The sequence below is a fragment of the Xiphias gladius genome, chromosome 9, assembly GCF_016859285.1.
Source record: "Xiphias gladius isolate SHS-SW01 ecotype Sanya breed wild chromosome 9, ASM1685928v1, whole genome shotgun sequence".
NCBI lineage: Eukaryota > Metazoa > Chordata > Actinopteri > Istiophoriformes > Xiphiidae > Xiphias > Xiphias gladius.
This window is the reverse complement of record NC_053408.1, coordinates 19,721,956-19,745,544: the sequence shown is the minus strand read 5'-3', so window position 1 is coordinate 19,745,544 and position 23,589 is coordinate 19,721,956. Positions and strand designations below refer to the sequence as shown.

The following is a 23,589-nucleotide window of genomic DNA, read 5'->3' as shown; positions in this document are numbered from 1 at the left end:
TAAAGGTTGGAGTTGGCAGCTGAATCTTGACATAAAGATTGCAACTTTGGCACAACCCCCCCCCCCCTCTTGTTACCAGTGACATTTCACAAATGTTGTGGTCTAAATTCACAAAGGCATTAAAGGGATCACACTACAACTCATCTAGCAAAGATAAAGGTCTCTGGTGTGGTTGAAGGAATAGGCTCAAATTTTCGAAAATACACTCAGTACCACTCTGTGTGTTAAATATGACGCTACAGAGGAAAAAACTCCAGCAACACTTGAAGTATATAGAACAGCTTTATTGTCTGATAACTGCATCAGGGATTGCCAGGGACCCTGATGAACAAGCCTGGAAGTAGGGGAAGCTGCGCCAGATTTCCCTATTCTGCTTGTCCAAATATAACAGCCCGCAGCTATTCAGTATAGCTTAGCATAAAGACTGGAAAGCACCAAAGGTAACAAAAATCCACCTACCAGCATCTGTAAAGCTCACTAATGAACATATCTGGATCGTTTAATCCACACGAAAAACAAAGTGAAAGCTGTGAAGGTCGTGAGGGTCTTGGTGTTTGCGGTATTTCCCAAAATGTCGAACTATTGCTTTAAGGGCCTGAACCAGGGATATCATTTAGTGCAATATGGCAAAATATGCATGGCCGAGGAATTTAAGAGAATTTCATATTATTGTAAGGCTATGAAACGGCTTAAGTCAGCGTATCAGTAATAACACCGCTCGCAATGCATCATACGCTCCACGGTAAGTTGTATTTACATTGTGATTTGTCACTGGAGTTTTTCAAACCCCACAAGACACAGCAGTAGAGTTACATGTCTGAACCTTGGGCAATGAATCAGATTGCATATGTTATCTTATGTCTGGAAGACAAAGTATCCGCTACAGCAGTGAGAATTATCTCCATAAATCATATGGATCTGTTTCTATAGAACGGTGTGGAAACAGTTGGGACAAAAGGAAAATGATATGAACACGTCTCTGGAAGAGCAAATGTCTGTCGAGAAAGAATTAAACACTGTCTGTCTTGTCTATATTTCTACATCAGAAGAATACTTATCTGACCTTATTAACTTGACTCATTATGTCATAAATTTGTGGACCCAGTATACAATGTTGTCAATAATGCCTGGATCCCAAACTCAAATGTAGTGTTTATCTAGAAACAATCGGTCGCCCTCTAGTGGCTAAACATCCCCAATACGTTTGACCAAACAATATCACCTTCAGGTCCATTTAGCAGCTCTTGTGAAGCTTATGATCATTTTTTTTCAGCCTGGAAAAAAAATGACACAGACAATTTTGGATAAATGAAAACAAAAGGGATACATTTAAAAAAAAACAAAACAAACAAAAAAAAACAACAAAATTTTACCAACCCTTTTAAAAATAACACCACGTATTTGACATCAAGAGTAACACCAGATTTTACAGTTTTTATATTTTGTTCATGAAATGAGTTAAACACACAAATCTTCAGGGTTGCCTCAGCTAGAAAAACATAAAGCCTGTGTTACACACTGTGAGCAGGAGTCTGATAGATGTAAGCATTAATCAGGCAGGCTGGGTCCAATAAATGATTGCATCATGTTGCATCCGGTGTTTTTGGAGCTTGATCCTACATACTAAAAACCAATATATACTAGCCTCTGCTGCATCCTTTTTGACTCCTCTTCTTTAATGTCTCTCTTCTGAGCCACCCGACTCTATGGAAGCACGATACTAAATCACTGAAGTAACATTTAATGTGTCAGAACAAGGGATGGTTCGTGTAAATGACCTGACACACAAACAAAACCATCCATTCACTGATCTGGAATTGGCGAAAAAGTAATTGACTCACTCATTTTAAAAAAAAAAAAAAAAAAAACCTGATTTTATTGTAAGAAAGCATTTCTTCACTGAGCATCAGCACTTGCAACACTGCTTTGCACTCAGGTTTGATGCAACAAGTTGAGACATGTACAGTTTTGTACCACTAGATGTCGCTATTTGTCTAAATGCCACAGAGTGATCTGAATGTAAACATCTATTCAAACACTTGATTCTGATAAACATCATTCAGAGCTGAGATAGTCAAAATATTTTGTTGATGGGTGGTTTTTAATTACACAACCTTTTAAACATAGTGTAATGATGGGGGGATTGACAGCTACTGCCAATTAGTGTCAGTCTTTACAGTGACAGCTGAAATACTCTATTGGTAAAATTACTGTGATAGTAAATGGAACTTATTCACTAAAAATCATATCAATGAAAATGTAGGAAAATGTATAATGTCTTATGTATGAATTATTAGTAGTTTGGCTTTCAGTGGGGAGTTTAAGCATCCTGTGAAGGTCTAAATCAGGGGTCTCCAACATGTGGGTCAGGACCCCGCTGGGGGGTCACTAGATAAAACCGAGGAGTTGTAAAATGATTAAAAGGATAGGGAGGCAGAAAAAACATATTTCTGCTCCAAAAATTTATTTATTTTTGTCTATGCATTTCTTTGGGCTTTTGAAAATGATTCAAAACAAACTGCTCTTTCAACCTGTAGACCAGTGTATAATGTGTTAAGGGGGGGGGGCAACTAGCCATTGCTTTTAAGGGGTCATAAGCCAAAAAGGAGGGGGATTACCTAGTCTAAGTAAGGTTTCCACCTTAAAAAGGCTACAGATTCTAGGAGGTTTACTGATCAGTTTGGATTTGATACAAAATCTCTACTGTATTAAGTGCAAGAGTATGAACATCAAGCCTGAAATATTTATCACCCTTCATAAACCTGTATCAGTCTAACAAACCGGAGTCCACAGAGCAAACAGTGAAGTTAAACAAGCAGCGATTAAGGGCACTTGTACACATCCAGGGCTCCCAAATCAGACATCACATTGTGTCAACACTCAGACGTTTACTCTCCTCGGTATATGACAACGTTCTTATCTGTCTCGTAAATCTTGATCTCGTAGAGCAAGTTGGGCGGGAGGACCTTCACCATGTTGTCCCAAATGTAAACAGCCACGTTCTCAGTTGTGCTGATGGACAGAAAAAAAACAAATAAGTTATCAGAAAACAAATACGCAGATATAATCCATACAAACTGCTGTCGAACGCAGTTAAGAAGGATATTCACCTGACAACGCTGGCAAAGTAAGGGACGTCCTTATCCAGGTTTCTATGGTCCAGAGGAGTCATGATGACGTCCTGCAGGACAGGACAAGTTTCAGAATAACACTTGCAATAAACCATCAAATACAGCAGATGTATAAGGATTTAAATACAGCACACAAACACTAAGTGCAGGAAAAATAGTTTGGTGTTGTACGACAGCAGCCTGCAAAGAGAAGGGAGCCATCTCCAGGCTTAAACACAAAGCCTTTAAGTGTCAGTGTTCAGGCATTGTTAACACTGCTCACCTGGAGGATATCTGTGTACAGCTTACATTGATCAGCAGTGAGAATATTTGAAAATGTTGTACGTTCCCTGTGAGTCGGTCTGTACAAAACAGAAGCAAACAAACTTGATTGAAAAAAAAAAAAAAAAAAAACCTTATAGGGCCAGACAACAAATTTAAAGTACGATTACTTCTATTTCTTTACTTAGGTTCCTTACTTTCCTCACTATTACCAACCATTACCTACAGAATAAGATGATAATTAATAGAGCAAGGCAATCTATTAATTAAGTGAGGCTCAAATTAAAGCTGTTTTCATCCATATTTTGATTTAAACAATGGATCAAATGATTATTTGCAAAGCAAAAGGAGTCACTCGTAGTGACAAACTCACAGAGGTATCACCAACTCTGCAGTTCCCCTCAGCTCTACTGAGCATTTTACTGTCTCTCAGCTCAATGTTTTGGTTTTACAGCCCACCACTTATTTCCAGAAGCAGAAGGCAGCTGTTTTCAGCTCAACAAAACTCTGACAAAACCCATGGTACCAAATGGCAGACAGACACAGTTAGCAATTAGCTAGTGTACATTCTAGTACATTTAGCAGCTAAAGAGCCAGACACATCAGGCCACCAAAAACGCGACTTCAAATAAATACTTATGCTGAGCTGTATCTGCTTAATGTGTAATTAGGCAAATATTTGCCAACGTGTTACCATATAAATACGATATGGCTATCTATATGAAATAGTTGTGTCTGATGTTAAACGTGTTGTGGAGTTTCGTCCCCAAGCAGGAAAAACTACAAACAAATAACCGATCAGAGCAGCTTTAAGGAGCAGAGTGCAGCTTTAATGTAACAGATATAATGTGGGACTGAAGGAGGGAATTTGACATAGTGAAAGCATACACTTGCTATTTAGTGTAAACTTTGTAAGAAATCTAGAGAAGCTAATACTTCCAAAATAAAATACTTGCTTTAGGTATATTTAAATGTAAAGAGCTGTCCCATTGTAGCAGCACTGCTGTAGATAGCAACAAGGCTGATATAGAAATGAACAGCACAGTTACAGTACATGTAGAAGAACATTTTCTAATTTTTAGGCTTTGATATGATGTAACATACAGTATTAAAGATTTAGCAAAGAGTTCCATCAAAGCCTGACAAACCAAACTGCAAAGCTTCTGCCTTGAATCTCGTTGGGTTTTAGCGGTGGAGCGCATCAGCCCCCATTAACCAGACACCTCCAAACAACATGACTGCAGCAGACAGCAAGCCTGTGTACCAATAAGTCCCCTTACATTCACCTTAAATGATCATGCTGCCCTTGTCGTTTGTGGCATGAGAGCGATAAAAACTCACCAGCAGCCGGAGACATGAGATGGACACATAGCAAGATACATGTTTGAGGTCCCTTGCTCTGAGGAAAACAGTGTATGCTACTGAACGGATGTGTGACGAAAGAAAATGCCAGGCTTCTCACTCCGATAACCGCTGGACACTTTTCAGCCACAGAATTTAAAGTCTTATTGAGTGTTTGTTGTGCGAAATTCTTGCTTGAAAGCTGTTTGATGAAATCCCCACTGAGTTGTTGGAAAAAGTCTTACCTCAATGCATTTCTTCAAGTCTGTCAGGTTCATGACCATGCCGGTGAGACGGTCAATCTGTGGACATACACAGGACCAAAGTTAAACATTTGTTGTTGTGTGTGTGAGAGAGAGGGTGTGACAGGCTTTTTTTTCTTTTTCCAAATCTAAGGAACTGAACCTGAAAACATCAAAACCAGCCTTAAAAAACCCAAAGCTGTGTGTAAAGTGCATCTCAGATCACTGAAACCCAGACCGAGTGGGGGGAAATGACTGGGTAGCTAGATAGCTAAACTAGCTGGTTATGAAGCGATGAAACCTCTTCAACTGTCCTCGGAAATCAGACACTAACTCCACTTATCTTTGACTAAGTACTTGTGAATACAGTAGCATGACCTGGGGTCAGATAGTCACCTTTCCACGCACTGTAACCTCCGCTGTGGACAGAAACGAGAGCACCGAATGAATGGGAGACAGGGAAATAGCAGCTGTGCAGTGTTTCACACTGTAACGTGTTACATAGCAGGGATGAATCAAAGGGCCCGACAAACCTTTGTAGTTGTGTCCGTGACCATTAGGATTGTTGCACTTTCCGTAGACTTTCTTATTCTCCTCGTCACTCAGGTGAATGCTGAAACAGACACGAGGGGCTGTGAGTGCGGGTAAAACGTGTTTCACCAGTCGTCTTTTTGTTTACATCCACCTTTCTGGTCCCGTGATTTTACAAGTCAAGGCGAGGAAAACGTGCCGAGGCTTCGTTGACACATGCTGCCTTCAGGTACATCACGTACTCTCATTCCTCTGATGTTAAAATTAGTAAACTGAAAAAAAAAAAAAAATCGTGTAGCAAAAAGGACTACAGATGACACGATTAGCGGGTAAATCGGTTTGTTAACAGGAAATTCCCATGTAACTATTTTTGATAATTGCTTCGAATTTAAAGTTGTTTTTCAATTTTGAAACATTATCCGTTTTTAGCCACTCAAATTCTAGGACTTGTTTTTATTAGTATATTCAGGTTGTGGACTGTTGGTTCCCAAAAAGCAAGACACCTGAAGACGTCCCCTTGGGCTCTGGGGAAGTTTGGTGTGTATTTGGCCCAATGGTCCTACATTTTATAGATCAAACGACTAATTGAGAAAAAATTGTAGATGAATCGATGATGAAAACATTTGTTAGTTACGGCCATAAAAAGGAGTTTATTAACGGCTACTTTTTTAGTTCAGAGATCAGGCAACATAGAGCGATTTTGTGCTACAAGAGACTATTGTTAAAATAAGTGGTATTATAATATGCATATTATCAATATTTTGACGACGTGGCCGACAGCACGTGAACGCAGCACCAGTGCTTGTTGCATGAGTCTTCTCACGGCGAACTACAAATCCCACAAGGCTCTATGTGTACTGTAGATGGGTTAAAGTGTCTTTTCCATGCCGGGGACCGTGGCTCTCTGCTTTGTTTCTGTCTTTCACACGCATTTTGAAAACCGCCGCAGCGCACTGCGGAGTGCGAACCCCCACTGCCCGGTGGCCGCAGGTCGTTTCATCCTGCGTAGAGCTCCACCAGTCATCCAGCCAAGCGTTAAACGTACGGGGTGCTCGGCTGCCGACCTCTAACGGTCCGGGTCCCGGCACAACGCCGACGGCGGGTACCTGTGGAGGCGGTGACAGGCGCTGAAGCTCTGGACGCGGGTGATGTATCCGATCCGCTCAGCAGCGCAGCCGCTCGCAGAGGATTCAGCCATGGTCCGGAGCCGAGAGCAGGACGGGGAGTGACGTGCTGAGAGCCCGGAAGCGCAGGGGATGGAAATCTCCTGCCGAAGCCCCCCCCCCCGTGACTCGCGCTGCCCGGCCATTGGCCCAAATCAGGGCGCGAACACAACTCAAATGTCACAGGCCCCCTCAGGCTAGACGAGTTTAGGTAACAACAAAACCCGATACACAGTAATAGTATTAAACATGGCCTCACTAAAGGCTACTTTTCCCGTGTATTACGAGAATGGCAGCATCGTTTTCCAGGACGGGAGATGCGGTCCAACGCATTTGGTCAAATGACCTTGCCAGTAAGCTCATTATTAATTATCGCAAGTATAATCGATTCATTTCTCAAGTTCAATTTCCTCTGTATCACATGTAGCTGTCGAATGACTCGTAACGACCCACAGCGCAGGCGCGAACCACCAGAAGTACCCTCTCCGCTTATTTGCATAATCCCTGATGATACGACGTGACTCCTGCGGCCATTGCTGAGGTCGGTGGAAGAAAGTCTCCCTTGTAACGTTTTACATGGCCCGAGGAAAGTACGGCGCCAATGAAAGGGTCCCTTCGAGGGGTGAATCACTAAGGCGTGGGAGGCGTGTAGGAGATACGACATTTTAATGCTGTAGATGGTGCAGCGGCACCAAATCTACTGCCATTTGGGCAGTGGCGGAGGAAGTATTTGGATTGTTCGCTTAATTAAAAGCTGAAATACTGTACCATGCCGTAAAAACACTGCAGTACATGTTCACTTACTAAAAAGTATCAACAAAATGGACCATTATTATTAATGATGCATGAATGTCCAACTGGCATTTGAATGTTTTGTTGGTTCAGGTGGAGCTAATTTTAACCAGGCTTTTGGGTATTTTAATTTAGAACAACGCAACGTGTTTTATAAGATCACCATATGTTTTGTTTGGACAACTGCAACCTGTAAAGTAACTTGCACATATAACTGTCAGATTAACGTAGCGGAGTAAAGGGTCTGATATTTCCCTCCGAAATGTAGCGAGGTATGAGCGCACAGCAGCATGATGGATGAGAAAAAGTACATGTACCACAACGTTGTAATCGAGCACAGTGCTTGGGAAATGTAACTTTTACACTGCAGACATTTTGACTTGTCAAATTAGGAAAAACGCAGGTGTAACTAATAACCTTTCATAATGGGTTGCTCACACCATGAGGTCACATGATAGAATTACGGTCATACGGGCATCATCTGAGAGTCATCGCAGGCCGTTCTGCCAAACACTGAATCATTTTCCATGTGTGTATTTATTTTTCTTGTACTAAAGCAGGAAATATGCAAAGACAATGGGGGTAATTTACTAAGGATTTTTATTATTATTATTATTATTATTATTATTATTATATTATTTTTATTAGTGGTAAATGGCCTCTGCTGCAGATGTCAGTGCCTCTGTGTAAGGGAGAGATACAGAGAGACAACTTTGGGATCAGTTTTTAACCATGCAGAGAGTTTGAGACTTCTGCCACCACCCCAGTAAAATAGAGTGGAAGCAGAGTTTTGTCTGTGGTGCTCAAACTATTAAAAATCACAACAGTGTCCTGGATAAGCCACAGATCTTACTGGAAATAATTTTCAGTGGAGGCAGTTTCTGTTGAACTGTTGAAGAAATAAAACTGAGTGAAAAGTGAAACTGCAGACCCTTTGCAGTACAGCATTTTAGGATTCACACACTTGGGTGAGTCTACATCCCGGCTGGGTGTGGTCTCACCAGGTACATAAAACAAGTACTGAGTACTAACCCAAATGTGTGGTCTCATTTGGGTTAGTTTCCACAGAAATTTCTAGCCACGAAGTTCAGCTGTATGAAAAAAAAAAAAAAAAAAAAAACAGCCATTACCGGCATGTAGTGCAGTCCTAAAGCTGAACATAGATCAGATCTGGAATAAAAGATACTGTATGCCAATTTAGCGATAACTATTTTAACATTTGGCCATTATCTAAAAGAGTACTCCAAGAAAGAGATGGAGTATCATGTTAACATTACATGAAAGATGTTACATTATAGAAAACGTGTGGATGAAAAAATCACTTAATTTAAATTGCCACTGGGGATATTCAGAGTTGGTTTTAATGTCACTTCAGCTGTAAAAACACCATGATATTTCACTTGGAGTTATACAAAACCTTAATCTACGGAGTCTTCCATCAGTTACTAGGGTTACAGTTTCTTCACGAGGATACAGTACATACGAGACTCCAGCTAATGACTTTGTGCCTGTCTGTATCAATTTCTCTGCTCCACTTTCATATTGTCTAGTCTTGAAACAACATCCCACTCAAGGAAATGCCACTATAATGAAAATGGTCCAACTGCCACAAAAGTCAGCTCATCCTTCATTAGTGAGATTCCATTCTTTTATTTTAGTTTAAATTTTGTACGTTGGGCCTTTATTTTTGAGGACAGACTCGATCATCCTGGGCATGGATGGTACCAGTCAGGCACAAATCTGTGGAGAGATGTTCTGCTGTTCTTCACAGATGATTCTTTTCAGCTGCTCTTTGCTGGAGGGGTTTTGTTGCTCTCCCTTCCACTTTAAGATTCACTAAAGATTTCTATTGGATTCTAGTCACAGCACAGGCAGTCATCTTTTCATTCAGTACTTCAGTGTACAAACCTGCATTCATAGTGTCATCTATAAATGTCACCTCCCCTACACCGTTTGCACTGACGCAGCCCCATTTCAACACACTCCCACGTCCATGTTTCACGGTCAGCCCTGTGCAGTCACCGTGGTAGTCCTGGCCAAGTCCACACCAAACATGCTGGATCCCATCTGATCGGAAAAATTTATTTTGGTTTCATTGGACCAAAGAATGTGCTGCCAACATTCATCAGGTTTCTTTTCATGTTCTTTGGCAAAGTTTAATCTTGCACTATTGTGCTGTTTTGTGGGCGAATTGTGTGTGGATTCATTTTTCAGGGACGGCCACTGTGCCTTCTGTTATTGGTAGTTTTGGCTCTTCCTGTCCCTCCTAACCAACGCTGCATCTATGTTTCAGCTTACTGTTCAGTAGCCTACTGATGCTATTGTACCCTCTCCCTTCCTCGTGAAGTCTCAGTCTAGTTTTCTTACGTCTCCAGTAGCAAAAAATATTGATTGTATCTCCATGAAATTTGGTACACACATTCAGGGTCAGCAGAGGACGAATCCTAATTATTTGGTGATCCACTGACCTTTTCATATAACATCACTTAGAGGCCGAGATTTTTAGTTCGGAATGTGTCTCCATATATATCTAATTTGTTACTGCCATTCATTTTACCCATCATCAGGTCAAAAAAACCCAATTTGTCCAGTACTATGTTTCATAGCTGCACGACTATTGACATTGTCATCAGCCTCAGCCATGGACAGATTATGAGACAATTGGCCCCCCTGCCAGCCCAGACATGTAAAAGGCCCCTAACCCTCCTACATAGGACCAAATCCCCCACACTTAAAAAGTCTTTTATTGTTGTTTAATTGCTCTTTGATGTCGTTTTGCATTTCTCGTAGTCATTTTGCAAATCTGCATCTGCATCTGCAAACTCCTCTGAAAAACCGATATAATCTTTATTTCTTTTTCAATATTCCTCTAAAAAGATGCTTGAAGACCTCTATTACCAAAAAATACAGGTTATTTTAATTGGGCTATTAGTGTTGCCTATACCACAATTTACAAGGCATTTCTATTTCTTTTATTAGACCATTTAATTTGATAATAAGCCTGATAACAAATTTCATAATAACATGTTATCTATATAAATATAGATGCATTCTTTTTTTTTGTTGAATAACATCCAACATAAGAACACTTTATGTAAACCAGCATTCTCTACAGTATATAACAGCAAGAGAAATGCAATTAGGTTTTATTTTAAAAGGGCTGTTTGTGGCATATTGTAGGTTTGTTCTATTACAATGTCAAAGCATCTTCTGTATTTCTTTGTTTTAGCAGGGTCTGCTCTCTTCTTTTTGGTGCTGTTTCAGGTCTCAGCTCACATACATCCCTGCTTGAATGAACAGGAGGCCATTTTTACAGCTGTCATTGTGCTGCTTCTGGAAGAACTGTTTTCAGTATTGTGTGCGTGGTCTGGAGAGCAACGCTCACAGAAAACTGGGGGCCTTTGTAGCAAAGAAGGTGGTGGTCGTGGAGCACAATCAATTGTTATGATAGAAAAAAATGTGAAAAATATAGCTGCAAGGAACAATCTGAAGTTAGTGGGATGTGGAGAGCAGAGAACTGACACTAATGCTGTAGATTCTGGCTGCTATATATCCACTGAAGAAGCACTGTATAAAATTTGATGCAAATTGGATTTTGTGCTGGGAGCAATGTAATTAAGAGCCGGATCTCCTAAAAGAAATACCAATTATTTTCAATTTGCAGACATATTAAAAATAATTATTGGTGAGTAGAGGCATGAACCTTTTCCTTTACTCAGTGAGTGAGTGCATGATGAAGTTATACCATTGGTCAGCCAAATGACACGTGAATGAGTGCTGACGTTATACCATTGGTCGGCCAACCGAATGTTGGAGTTTCCCCATTTCCCCATTCCCTGTTTTCACTTTTGAAATGAATTGGTGCAAACAGTTTCTATTGTGTCATCAGGGGGCGTTTACAGATAGTGTTGCCAACTCAGAGCCTTTGTTGCTATATTTACAGACTTTTCGAACCCCTTTATCGACTTTTCTTCATAAAATCACCTAGCAACAAATCTAGTGACTTTTATGACATGGCTAAGCTACTTTCTGTTGAGGACAGTCGCCTGTATTGCCCCGTGAGCGCGAGGTTGGGCTTTCGCTCCTCAGGCACACCTCTCTATGCGTCAAATTCAGTTTGACATAGACGTGAATGAGTTTCTAACTTTCTCCCTAAGAGATAATTTTACAAGTAAATAAAGCCGAAATCACAGCGCAGCAGTTGTCTTTACCTTATGTGTACTGGGATTTTGTAAGACGATGTCGCAGTTATAAAATCAGTATTTTAACAGTGCAGAAGTGACTGTTGGTTAACATGTAGTCATAATGGGCCATGTTTCAGTCACTGTTACATACGTGTTCCATTGTCTGACAACAGAAACAGCAAAACATGTAAATGAGAACAGCTTTGTTTGGAATTCAGCTGCATTAAATTACTGCATATGTGAGCACAGACAGTAGGAGAGAAGCAAACAGATAAAGGGCGATCCAGCCAGATACTAGGTTTTGACCTAGAAAGATTGCAGTCATGGTTAGAAGAAGCCAACGTTGACTGTTTTAGGAGACGGGATGAAAACTGCAGCCTCTGGCCTCTAACACTTTGTATGCCCAACTGTCCATCATGACCTTCTCAGCTTTTGTTTTGCCATAAAAACACCACTCTATACTTATACCACCTTTGACCGTGTAAACACAGTTTGTTTAAGCATTTGAACACATGACCAATGCCTTCTGTTGAAAATAGTCTCAAAATGTATTACTTGTAAGCTGCAAAGAGATAAGAGCACCAAAATACTTTGATCCACTCATTCCCAAATTAGTCATGCAGCATACTGTATCTGGACTCCAGAGAGCAAATTTTCATGAAAGTGTTCAAAAATGGTCTGGGAGGGGTTAGAAAATTCCCTGAAAATCTTGTTTTTGTTGACCACAAGTGTTTCCACTTTGCTGCAGTGATGTAGAAGTGCAGTCCAGGGTGTATCAGTACACCATCACTGGGTTGGGTGTGGTTACAGAGCACATTTGTGACCATGAAAACAACCAAAGAGGAGAGTTACACTGCTTTTCAGCCTGATGTTGAGTAACTCTTTGAACATTTGATCACACATGTAAATGCCCTGCACTTTTATAACACCTTTCTACTTTAAGGTCTTTCATTTAACCACTCCCATGCATATTCACTCACCAATGGTGGCAAAGCTGAAATGTAAGGCACTGGACTTTACGCAATTTCAGGTTCAGTGTCCTCCCCAAGGACACTTCAACATGTGGAGAGGGATGTGCTGTTAGTGGATGATCTGAGCCACAGCCACCTCACATGTAGTAAGGAGAACCTTTTTTGGAATCATTATTGACATTCACAGCCCAGACAATCCAGCTGGAAAATTTAGGTCTAGTTTGCAGGGGTACATTTTGCAAAATTGCTGCGTAGGCGGTCTATACCTGTTTCAGGAGATCCAGCTGGACTCATTTCTCCCTATCTGGAAAAAGGTTTTTGTTTGGACATTTGCCAAAGTGGGTTTTTAAAGCTGATTCATCAGGCCAGTATATAAACCTACACTGATCAGCCAAAACATTAAAACCGTTACCTGGTTTTAATGTTATGGCTTATTGTTCTATGGCAAGCTTACCGGATGTTGGTCTGTCAGATCCCAGTTCGTATGAAGTAGGAGGAGAATAAGAAGATGATCCTAAAAGTTTGACTGCTGTTTTATTTGTGCACATACATTGTTGTGACACTACATGTATAAATCATGTGATAGTTCTAACTGTACAACAATGCTTTTGATACATTTAAAGCTTCACAAGAATAGAAAACATGTAAAGCCTGTAAACCTTGCTGCACATTATTATTATTCACATTCAGACAACAAATACATTGTATTTACATGCACATTTCAATCCAGATGTTGTGTCATATGGATATTTATAACTGGCCTGAATAGGAAGATGATATATTTTATATTTCATATTTCATATGGTAAATAAAACACAAATCTATGAAAAATGCTTAACACTGCAGTTGAATCTGTATAGTATGAGGTTCACTGTGTATGTTCAAATACTGAATGTGAGCATTATATGTCTGCTATAAGAATGTATTGTATGTTAATTCTGTAACTGTAGAGCACTCAAAGATACCTGTTTATAAGCTCTGAATAAAGCTTCTGTAGAGCATTGGCCTGGATAGCCCCAAAAAGAAATGATTAAATCATTTATAGTGGAAAATGCCTTAACTTAACATTTTTAAGTCTGATTCTTTGAATCTGTGCTAAACATTTTATTCCTTCATCTCAATAATCAGTCTGGTTTCTGATGAAATGCATTTCATATGTACAATCAGTTGTAAAATACATTCCAGTAAATTCAGAAATTTGCCTGCAAAATCAACTAAGTTCCCTAGACTACCAGTGTAGGAAATCTGCACTAATATGTTGCGTCAAATTTAGCTTTAGTGAACTTAGTGATTGACTGATAGCAAACCTGAATGTACTGCCCTCTGGCCCATGAGTGAACCGAAAAATCCAAAATGGAGGAAGCTTTCATAGCTATTAGCTGTTCTGCACCATCCACTTTTATTTACACTATCCATACTCAGTTGCTTCACAGTTAGCTAGCTAACCTCCTCAGAGATTACTCTTGATCTATATGACGTACCGTTGTGAAAACAAAATGCCAAGGGGGAGTAAACAGTTTGCTAGCATGTTAACCCTTAGCTTGCCAGCTACAGTAGTTCACCAACTAGCCCTGCAGTCACCACATCACCAAGACTTTATTGCTGCCTGTTTCACCAGAATGTTTGGATGAACTTGGCTTTCTGGTGTGAGCAGCTCTTTACGTTGTCTGTGTGTAAGGTAGTTTGAGGCAGCTTCATTTGGGAATACACACCTAGTGGCCATCTCTGTCCGGTTGGTAATCCACCTTTGGAAGAATGTGTTTCTTAATTACTATTTCAGGCTCCCACAATGTGTGTGCTGGTACGCACATGTCCATGTTAGGTGATAAAGTACCAGGAGGCTAACTGGAATCAGAACTCGCTCTCCTCCAAAATCTCCTCCATCGTCTCCCCGAGCGTCATTTCTCCATCACTACTAGACAGGCTCTTCCTGGTGAGAAAATCCAGCCCTGCCACATCAAAGCCCTTCAGCCCCTGACCTTTAACCTTTCCTACTCCAAGAACTCCACTTCCTCCATGTACAGCCACCTGCAGCAGGTGCGGTTGAGTTATGGAAGTGCCCCCCTCGTCATAGGAGTCACTTTGCCGAGAGCCCTGGGGGTGGTGACCTAGAGTATACTTCCACAGGTGTTTGAGGGCCAAACCCCGAAAACAGCCCCTGACCTGGAAGCGGTTAGTGAACAGGAAAAGCTGCCAGCGCTTCTTCAGTTCAGCTTGGACCTGAAAACAAATAAAGAAAAGGAACTACTAGTTATACCTGTCCTGATAATTACATTACTTACTTTGCCATTTCCTAGAGAGCAAGCTGGCCGTTGAGGAAGATGATACCGCCAATCTTAATCCCACCTGCAGTGATGTGATTGGCTGATTGTTTCTTCAATAGGCAGAAACAGCCACCAGTGAGCACCACACAAGACACCTTTAAATTTTTGAAACTGCAATTGTGCACTGTAATTCAGAGGTCTGGAATCATGCTATGGTTATACCACACATCATATGTACTAAATGTATACACCTTGACAACATGTTCCTTAAATTTACGTATTTTGTTCTCTCTTCTCTTTCTCAATACTTCTCCATTTGTCATGCACAGATTATGGAATTTTTGGTCACTTAATGGCAATGGAACAAATGTCTTCTGACAAACCTTATAAGGGTTTTTACGGTGACCATGTCAGCAAACAATTGCCTATTGACACATTTTGTAGAAACTGAACAGCATCACAACTAATTTCAAGTCTTATAGTGTTTTCATCTGATGAAAGTCCAACATTCACTCTCCTTTTAGCTCTTGTTTTGTTTCCACCAGCTCCTGTGAAAAATATCTAGCTCCTTAGCTGCTAAATGCTCCACTGTGTTCACTAGGGTTGTTGCTAACACTGTCTGTTTTCCATGTGGTGCTGGGCAGGTAGTGTAAGATTGGTATATGTGACCATAAAACAACCGCTTGCTGCTGGAAACAAGGTTAATGTGAGCGGAGTTTGTGATCTGAAACCAAAGCAATGAGGTATGAGAAGCTAAAGCCCTGTTCAGAGTTGAAGGGAACTTCACTATTGGTTGATAATTCTCTGTGGATTCTCAAGCAAAAAATTTTCACATTACACATAGTCATTTGAGCCATTGTTAAAATAAAAATATTGATTAGTGCAGCTTTAAAGTCTCAAGCCAACAAGTGACAACAAAACATGAATTGACTTCTTTAGCTTGTTTCTAAGGTTCCAACTCATAGTATACACAGTTCTAAGACAACAAAGATAATTCATAAAAATCCCAGTGCATATAAAAAAAGACACATACCTCTCCATTAGCAAAACAGTACAGCACAGCAACTAAGAACCCCTAAAAAAACATTAAGAATTAGGGTTGATGTGGATCTAGACCAAAAACAAACTATTGTCAGCTATGTAATTCACTTTACAGGTGTTACCTGGATGGAGCTGAGGGTGAGGTTGATAAAGTTCTTGGCGTACCGAATGCTGCCCTCCACACATTCATCTACTAGCAAGGTAAAGACCACTTCATGGATTCCGAGTAGAGGAATCAGGACCAGTGTTGCTTTGGCCAAGCTGAGGGGCATAAACAAAAACATACTGCTGTGCATAATTCCTGTATGGTTGCTATTCTCAATGAGCAAGACTAAAAGCCTGAAAAAGTCTGTAAATTTTATATTGGCACATGTTCCAAAGAGCAAAGGACAAACTAGAGGAGAGTGCGGGGTTATGTAAATATATGCATGAGCTTCCCTCCTGTGGTGATTTATGGTAGAGATGCCAGAGCTTATGGGGGTGACATTTAGAATTGTGCGGTACATGGGAGTCAGCAACATTTAAATGTTAAATCAGGAACTTACTGTACTGTTTAAAGACACCGATTAGGAAGTAGCTCTCAAGGTCAGACTTGTTTCCTGACATTTGGATTTGGACAAAGTTACATTAGTGAGTCAAGGCAGTGGAAAATACCTGCATCTGTAGTCTGTAAATTTCACCTGATCTGCTTTCAGCTTGGACAGCAGCAGCATCAGGATCTTGATGAATATGAAGAAAATGACCTGCAACACACATCCAAGATAAATTTAAAGGAAATGTATCCAAAAAACTGGTGACTTCAAGGCTGATAGGATTACATTTACATGAAAACGTGCATCAGAGAATGAACCCTCAGTGTATTTGTTTACTGAGAAATTACCAATCAGTCATGCTCTTGACTATTCCATATCACATGCCCTCACAAGACAGAAGCTGTTAAACACAGTATGAAATCAGAGTGAAATTTACTTGACCTCTGACACCAGAGGAATGAGACTCACAGGAGCAACATGTTGTATCTATAACTAATGTGGACACCAGGTTGAATAACTGTACTGTAGCTTCTCAGAAAGGCTTTCAAAGATCAGTTCAGAAACTTCACTTACAAGCACTGATAAAGTAATCGGGCCCCTTATTATCCACCAGAACCATCTGTTCACGATTGACCAACATCTTAGGAATAGAAGAAGTTTTCAAAGTCAAGCGTGGAGAACATTTCAATTAATTTATTAATTTATTGTAAGGTATGTAATGAAACACTCACCCTGTGTTTTCATATAAAATCTTGAGCACTGTCCATGGTGTCACAAACAAGACGGGAGTTCCTGAAAAGTAATAACAGCATTAGATGCACAGTTAAAGCTGACACTTATAACATTTGGCAATCGATAGATCATTCTCATGAATTACCATAAATTCATTGCACATTTATAAATTGTTTTGAATTATTATACAAAAAATCCAATAGACAATGAAGCTTTGACTAGTTTGTTTGTAGTTAGTTGATTATTCTTAAAGCCACAACAGTATGTGTAGACTTTTTGTATGATTATAACATGTTTGACATTCCTCTGATAGAAAATGTATGTTTCTAGAAAAACATACATCTCCACCCAGGTAATTACAGTGAAAATTGGTGCAATCCGTGTGTTGTTTTCACCCAACTCATCTTACTGTTGGTGGGTTGGACCAGAGATGCGTGGGCTGAAAAGTCATCTGGCATACATTGCCTCAGCAGCTTTTTGGCTACTAACACTAGGGGCCACCAAAGTCTTGGAAATTTGCTAAATTTTCTCATCATCTAACTCTCTATATTCATTATATGCATATTTTTCATTAATGTATTTCTCGTACCAGGGGAGACAGCGGTCACTGAATCTAGGCTTAAACATAAACAGAAAACATCCAATCGCAGCTTACCCCATCCAAGCAGCATGTATTTCTTCAGCAGTCGTCTTTTAGTCAGCACAGCAGTGAAGAGCAGTGTGTGGAGGAAAATGGCCTCCACCAAGAGCCAGAAGTAGTTACAGGCCACAAAGTATTCCATGCACACTTTGGAGAATTTGCACATCAACGTTATCTGTTGAGGAAGATGTTGGGGATAAATTAGTCGAGCAAATCATTTAGCTGATTCAAACCGCTTCTGGTAATTTACTGGCATTTTACTATATAAAGCCTTGTTCTCAATTATCTGCTAATATGTAAATAATAAGGCAGGGATTTTTATACCACAGAGCTTGAGTAGGAGTTCCATCCAGGGTCGTCCTTGGGTAGTTTGGAATACATGATGTATAATATGATTTCCTTAGAAATGACTGCCGTGGCTCTTAGGATGAATGACACAAACAGATTCATGTGGATGTAGTTCCTGGTACAGTGGAGCTTCCTGGTAAGCAGATACAGAAACAATTGGAGGAAGGCATTGATCCATAGTTCCTGTGTAACTGTAAAATTATAACTGAGACCATGTGTGGTTAAAGCTCGTTAATGTGTGTCCCATGTCTCAGTGATTGTCTATCAGAATGAAGCTGCATCATGACAAGCGACACAAACTTTCCACTGTAAACGTATAATCATCTGACTGCTTGTGTTTCTTGCCCCTACTGGACTGTGGCAATGCACCAGTGTTCCCAGATCTTAGCAATTACCATGCAAAGCTACGAGAATGGGACTAAAGTTGCAATAAATGGTAATTTTCCTTTAAAAATGAATCCTTTCCTGCCCTTTCTACACACACCATGTACTTTTGACTGCATGACCATCACAAACCCCTCTACCCCTGGCAACTGACCTCAGCATGGCCATCAGGAGAGTGGCCAGTGTGAGGGAGGTCAGGGACAGGGAATAGCCGATGACAGAGATGAGCCTGAGGGCTGTCTGGCGAAGCACTTCGTCCTCCTGGACACAGACACATGCACACACACAAGGGAAATGGATGGAGAGATCAAAGCATCTCTTCAGATCGTTCAAATTAAGGCAAATGGTTTTTGTAGAATGAATATCATAAGGGTGGAAGAGAAACCACAAATCTTGGCTTTCAGCTCCAACACATAGGGGGAGCCGAAACTATGTATTTGCCAACTTCCTCCTCACTTTGTCTTTAAAGTACTGGTCCTCCTGACATTCTGAGTCATCTCTCCAGGGCTCAGTGGAATTCTCCTTCCGTCGCCATCTCCCATTTTCTAAGCATTCTCGGTGTGCCCTTCTGAGGCCATCTGCAGGTAATTGTGAGAAACATTGATATGCTTGGTTTCGTCAGAGGATAGGCTGACTGACGGGCTCATTTTAAACAGTGCTTTTTTTTTATTTATTACATTGTTGTACATTCAAAACCCAAACTGGACGTGTATGTCTTTTCGATGAATTAAATTCTTACTGTTTTATATATAATTTTAAAAGGCTCACCAATTTTTTTTTTTTTTTTTGATTAGATAGCTGGCTCAGCAGGATTTTCGGGTACTGAAGTCATTCAGTAATTTCAAATAGTTTACCAATCACTACCATTTGGAAGTTTTAGCCTTCTCACCTAACACTCTACAAAAAAGAATATTTAGCTAGTAGACAAAAACATTACTTTAACACTACAATCTCGAGCAGGGCAACAAGACGATTCCAAATCCAAATCTGGTCAAATAAAAAATAAATAAATAAATAAAGTTACTGTAACAGAAGTGATGCAGCTCATGTGTGGGGACCCTGCTCTCTTTCTATTGGCTTTCAGACCTGGGGTCCCCAGACATGAAGTCCGCAGTTGGACCCTATTGACAAATCATTTAGAAGGTTGTGTTTGTTATGTTATGTTGTTATGTTTACGGTGTTTATGTTTATCATACCATACCACCTTAGCTTTATGTGTAAGCATGCTAACATTTGACAATTAGTCCTCAACACAAAGCACAGCTGAGGCTCGTTTTTCAAATATTTGGTCACAAACCAAAGGACTGGACCAATTAAAATTTTTACCTCACGATCTCTTACATTATTACAATTCATCAGTTGGATATGAAAGTCTCAAATTTCACACCAAGCTGGTCATAATTTCACTCAAATCATCTAATGTCAACCTCAGGGTGTCACTAGATAAAAAGTCAGGGAATCACCAAAGTCAGTAAACTCCATCCTCTGGGGACCGTGAATGTCTGTACAAAATTTCATGGAAATCCATCCCATAGTTATTGAGATATTTCAGTCTGGACCACAGTAGTGAACTGACGTTACCATCCCTAGAGCCATGCAGCTAGTGTGCCAGAAAGCCATTTAGAGATGGCAGATTAGATGATGTTCTTCTAAATAGTTGCAGTTGGCAGTGCCAGTGTCAGACTAGTGTTACATTTAAAGCATGACTGTGTTTCTAAATGTTTAAAAATCAAACTACACTGTGCAACACTTAATCCTGTGACTAGCCACCCCAACAGTCTGTCTTGTGAGTCACTCAGTGATTGATTTACTTGAAATGAATGCAGGGACAAAGAACGGCCGAGTAGCACAAAGGGCCTTTCACGTAATAATAACTAATACATTCGTTTTTTTTTAAGTGAAGTGGTATAATACAACTTTACCCTCACTGAGCCATGGTAAATAAGAAGGACAGGGGACCGACACATTCCCAGGAGATGAATGTGGCCAGCACACAAACGCGTCAAATGTTCCTTTACAGTAGTTGCCTGCAACAAAAAGAAATAACTGAGGATTTCATGAAGGTAAAGTAGTCAGAAGTAGAGGTAGATAAAGGTTGATAAAAGTCAGTAGAATTCACATTTAGCAGAGGGCTCACCAGTTTTTGCGAGTGTAGCTGTTGCCAGAGTTCTGTTGCAGCTCTCCCGGTATTCAGTCCGTTTAGCTATCAGACTTTCAAGCACCGAGCCTGTCACCTTCCACGCGTGGATGCCGAAAGTGAGAGATTAAAAGTTATTGTTTGAAGGCTTTAATTCCAGTATAATATCTGCATAATCTTAAAAGTCGCATTTAAGAGAATGCTGGCAAGTGCACATAAAGAATTATTTAAAAAATGCGAAATCAATCACTTAACCAAGCAATCAGGCAATCATTTGATTAATAACATTTTCCCTTTTCTAAAATGGATTTATAGCACTTTGGAATATGACTTTCCGCAATGTAAAACATGTTGAGTTGTTTTAGTGTTTAAAAAAAATATAAATGTGTGTATAATGTGATAAAGTTCAACAGCAGCACAATCTACATCCTCCAAAATGATCATGCAGTCCACTCAACACCTCATTACAACACTGTAACCTTCTTGAAGGAGCTAAATTGCTCCATCTTAACAAGCTGCAAACCCTAAATCTGACAGATCGTCACCTTATGAAGTTGTTATGGTGAACGTGTTGGAAGACAACTGCCTATCCAAATGATTATTTATGTCAAAATACCGGGTAGTTCAGCTTCAGTAAAAGGGCATGCTGGTTCCGACAAGTTGGGAGTGTTTCTAAACATCTTAACCTGATGTTTTAAGGGTTCAGGATTACGTTGACTTCTCAATGATTGTGAAATGTAATAACACAACACTTCAGAATGACAATCTTAACTAAATAAAATTGACTCAATCATCAAAATGAATTGATTTAATCAAACGGCTTATGAAATTTGACGGAGTGTTTGCTCACCAATCCATCTCATAGAATCTGCTGCCCATGAGTGGACGTGGTGTGCAGTGGATGCCGCAGTGTCCGTACATGTCCACTTGGTGGGAGTATTTAACCAGGACCACCTTGTGTTACTGGGGGGAACATTTTCACCTGTGTTTAATCTGTAGTTGATGCAGGCAATTTCTCAGCCCGGCTGTCTGCATTAGTGTCATGACTGCAGCAATGCAGACTTACTGCTCTGTTTATTCTTGACGTTCAAAGGATATAAACCGTATGTGTGGGTGTGTCCTGGGCTAAAGGGCTAATTGTATTTGACATCTCTCATATTATTTAATGCTCAGTTACAAATTATGATACTTCCCTAATTTCCTGTCATTAGCGAGACAAATTAGCATATCCTTTATGTGAGAAGCAAACTGCAGACCGCAGCTGCCATCTCTGCCATTTATAATTCAGTGTCAGGGCCAAGGACTGTAGCTCTCCAATCTTCACACCCCGGTGAGAAAGCAGCTGAATTCTTTGTGTCCGTTCGGCTGCCTCCACCTGTGCCACAGAGATTTCTCATGTGAGCCAGCTGACAGAAAAGGTTTCAAATCACTGAGGCTCGCTTTGTCAAAACCCTTTCCAGAGCGGTTTCACCAGTGAAGGGAAGACAAGAGCTGCTGTCTCCCTGTCTTCCGTGTTGTCCCATATGGGACTAAACCTGCTTCAAATCCAGCACCAGGATCTTAATAATTCCATGTATCATACTGTTGAAGATGAAAGTGAATTTGCAGAAAAACTACTAAGCGCTCTCTGATCTTATTTGTCCTATATTTTAAGTGTTTCTCTGCTTTATGCGTGATCCCTTGGGAAAAACATCGTTCTCGTTTGATTTCCAAAACAGATACCACGTTGTTTATCAAGCATGTCACTAAACTGGTATTTTCAGGCAGTGATTTCAGAAGCAGATATTGCATAAATATGCTACTAGTTGTATTTTTTATTTCTTCACAGTCAAATGTCAGCAGGGTCTTTGCTCTGTTTCATGAGAAATACCGCATGTAGTCTTGCCTCATACAATCAGATGGAGGATTCCTTTGTGAAGTTTTGTTGAAAAGAAATTGATCACAATGAAGTGCTAAAGATTTAGGGAATTTTGAACATGTAGTCTAAGTTCAGAAAGCATCCAGTTTGACCCAGCCTTGATGCCTGTTGCCAAGTAAGGCTAAGACTGAATGTTAGTTAACTGAAAGGCCTTGCATGTGTGTATGCATGTGCATGTTAAATATGAATTTACCTGGTGGCTGAAGAAAACGAGGAGGAGTAAAAGCAGGAGTGTGGTCCAGGTCCTCTTGTGCCAGGCTGGCAGCAGGGTTTGCATGGTGCTATGTGTTTACATTGAAAGCAATTCTCAGCTGGTTTTCCCCCTCAGACCTCAACCCTGGACTCACCAGGCCTTACATTCATCCCCTCTTTGGCTCCTTACTTCCACTTAGGACGGCTCTCCTTGCCTCACCATGCCAGGTATGGTGGACTTGAACTAAAAGCTGCCTTTCAGGCAGCTCCGGAAAAGTTAACTAGGAATTTACTAAAACACAAAGTGACCTTCTCCGATGTGTGATGCTTGCCGTAGTTGGGATCCTTCGATTTCCCCAATTTTCCTTGAAAACCTCCTGATTGTTCCCGACAATCTTCCAAGATTCCAAGCTGCTTTATGGTTCTTTTCATTTAACTGATCTTTGACTTGTCAAAAAAGTTAGCTCCTAACGACAGATTTCACTTCAAGGGTTATCCCAGTTGATGAAGTCCTCATTTGCAGTACCAGTCTTCCTCTCCATTAAGACCTTTCAGGCTGTGAAGGAGGTGGATCAGTCTGTGCTCCCTAAAGACTCAGTGAAACCGAGAGTGCCTGTGGATCTTCAACGACAGATTGCCTCTCCCGCCCCGTCCTCCCCTAACCAATCAAGATAAGGCCTGGGGAGAGCTGGGTATATAACCGTGCTAATTTTTCTGTGCAGGAAACTGATCACACAGGAGCAACTGGGCACACTGGCTAATGTGTGAACAGCCATTGTGAGCA

The 23,589-nt window shown here is 40.5% G+C and overlaps 2 protein-coding genes across 2 annotated transcripts; both read right to left on the bottom strand.

Moving 5' to 3' along the window:
• Window positions 1–292: 292 nt before the first annotated feature.
• pts (6-pyruvoyltetrahydropterin synthase) lies at window positions 293–6,748 on the bottom strand. Its single transcript, XM_040135613.1, has 6 exons — window positions 6,613–6,748; window positions 5,509–5,588; window positions 5,372–5,394; window positions 4,979–5,035; window positions 3,111–3,181; window positions 293–3,012 (listed from the first exon to the last, which is right to left on the bottom strand). Exons 1-6 carry the CDS (start codon window positions 6,702–6,704, stop codon window positions 2,889–2,891), a joined length of 447 nt encoding a protein of 148 aa, XP_039991547.1. The 5' UTR covers window positions 6,705–6,748; the 3' UTR covers window positions 293–2,888.
• Window positions 6,749–13,140: 6,392 nt separating this feature from the next.
• On the bottom strand, window positions 13,141–23,371 carry LOC120794496 (glucagon-like peptide 2 receptor). The gene is made up of 13 exons (XM_040135612.1): window positions 22,807–23,371; window positions 20,696–20,792; window positions 20,481–20,585; window positions 19,015–19,136; window positions 18,713–18,819; window positions 18,151–18,307; window positions 17,842–18,001; window positions 17,186–17,246; window positions 17,028–17,094; window positions 16,576–16,664; window positions 16,044–16,182; window positions 15,914–15,955; window positions 13,141–14,836 (listed from the first exon to the last, which is right to left on the bottom strand). Exons 1-13 carry the CDS (start codon window positions 22,888–22,890, stop codon window positions 14,468–14,470), a joined length of 1,599 nt encoding a protein of 532 aa, XP_039991546.1. The 5' UTR covers window positions 22,891–23,371; the 3' UTR covers window positions 13,141–14,467.
• Between the last annotated feature and the right edge of the window lie 218 nt (window positions 23,372–23,589).

What these genes read in the sequence shown, in the direction of transcription:
- pts (XM_040135613.1), bottom strand. Translation starts at nt 6,704, where the DNA reads ATGGCTGAATCCTCTGCGAGCGGCTGCGCTGCTGAGCGGATCGGATAC. An exon ending in AGGTTACAGTGCGTGGAAAG is followed by an intron (nt 5,036 to 5,371) that starts GTGACTATCTGA and finishes GTATGTCCACAG; the next exon opens with ATTGACCGTCTCACCGGCAT. An exon ending in ACTTGAAGAAATGCATTGAG is followed by an intron (nt 3,182 to 4,978) that starts GTAAGACTTTTT and finishes CCTGTCCTGCAG; the next exon opens with GACGTCATCATGACTCCTCT.
- LOC120794496 (XM_040135612.1), bottom strand. Translation starts at nt 22,890, where the DNA reads ATGCAAACCCTGCTGCCAGCCTGGCACAAGAGGACCTGGACCACACTC. An exon ending in AGCTACACTCGCAAAAACTG is followed by an intron (nt 20,586 to 20,695) that starts GTGAGCCCTCTG and finishes TTTTTGTTGCAG; the next exon opens with GCAACTACTGTAAAGGAACA. An exon ending in TCACCCTCAGCTCCATCCAG is followed by an intron (nt 15,956 to 16,043) that starts GTAACACCTGTA and finishes ATGTTTTTTTAG; the next exon opens with GGGTTCTTAGTTGCTGTGCT.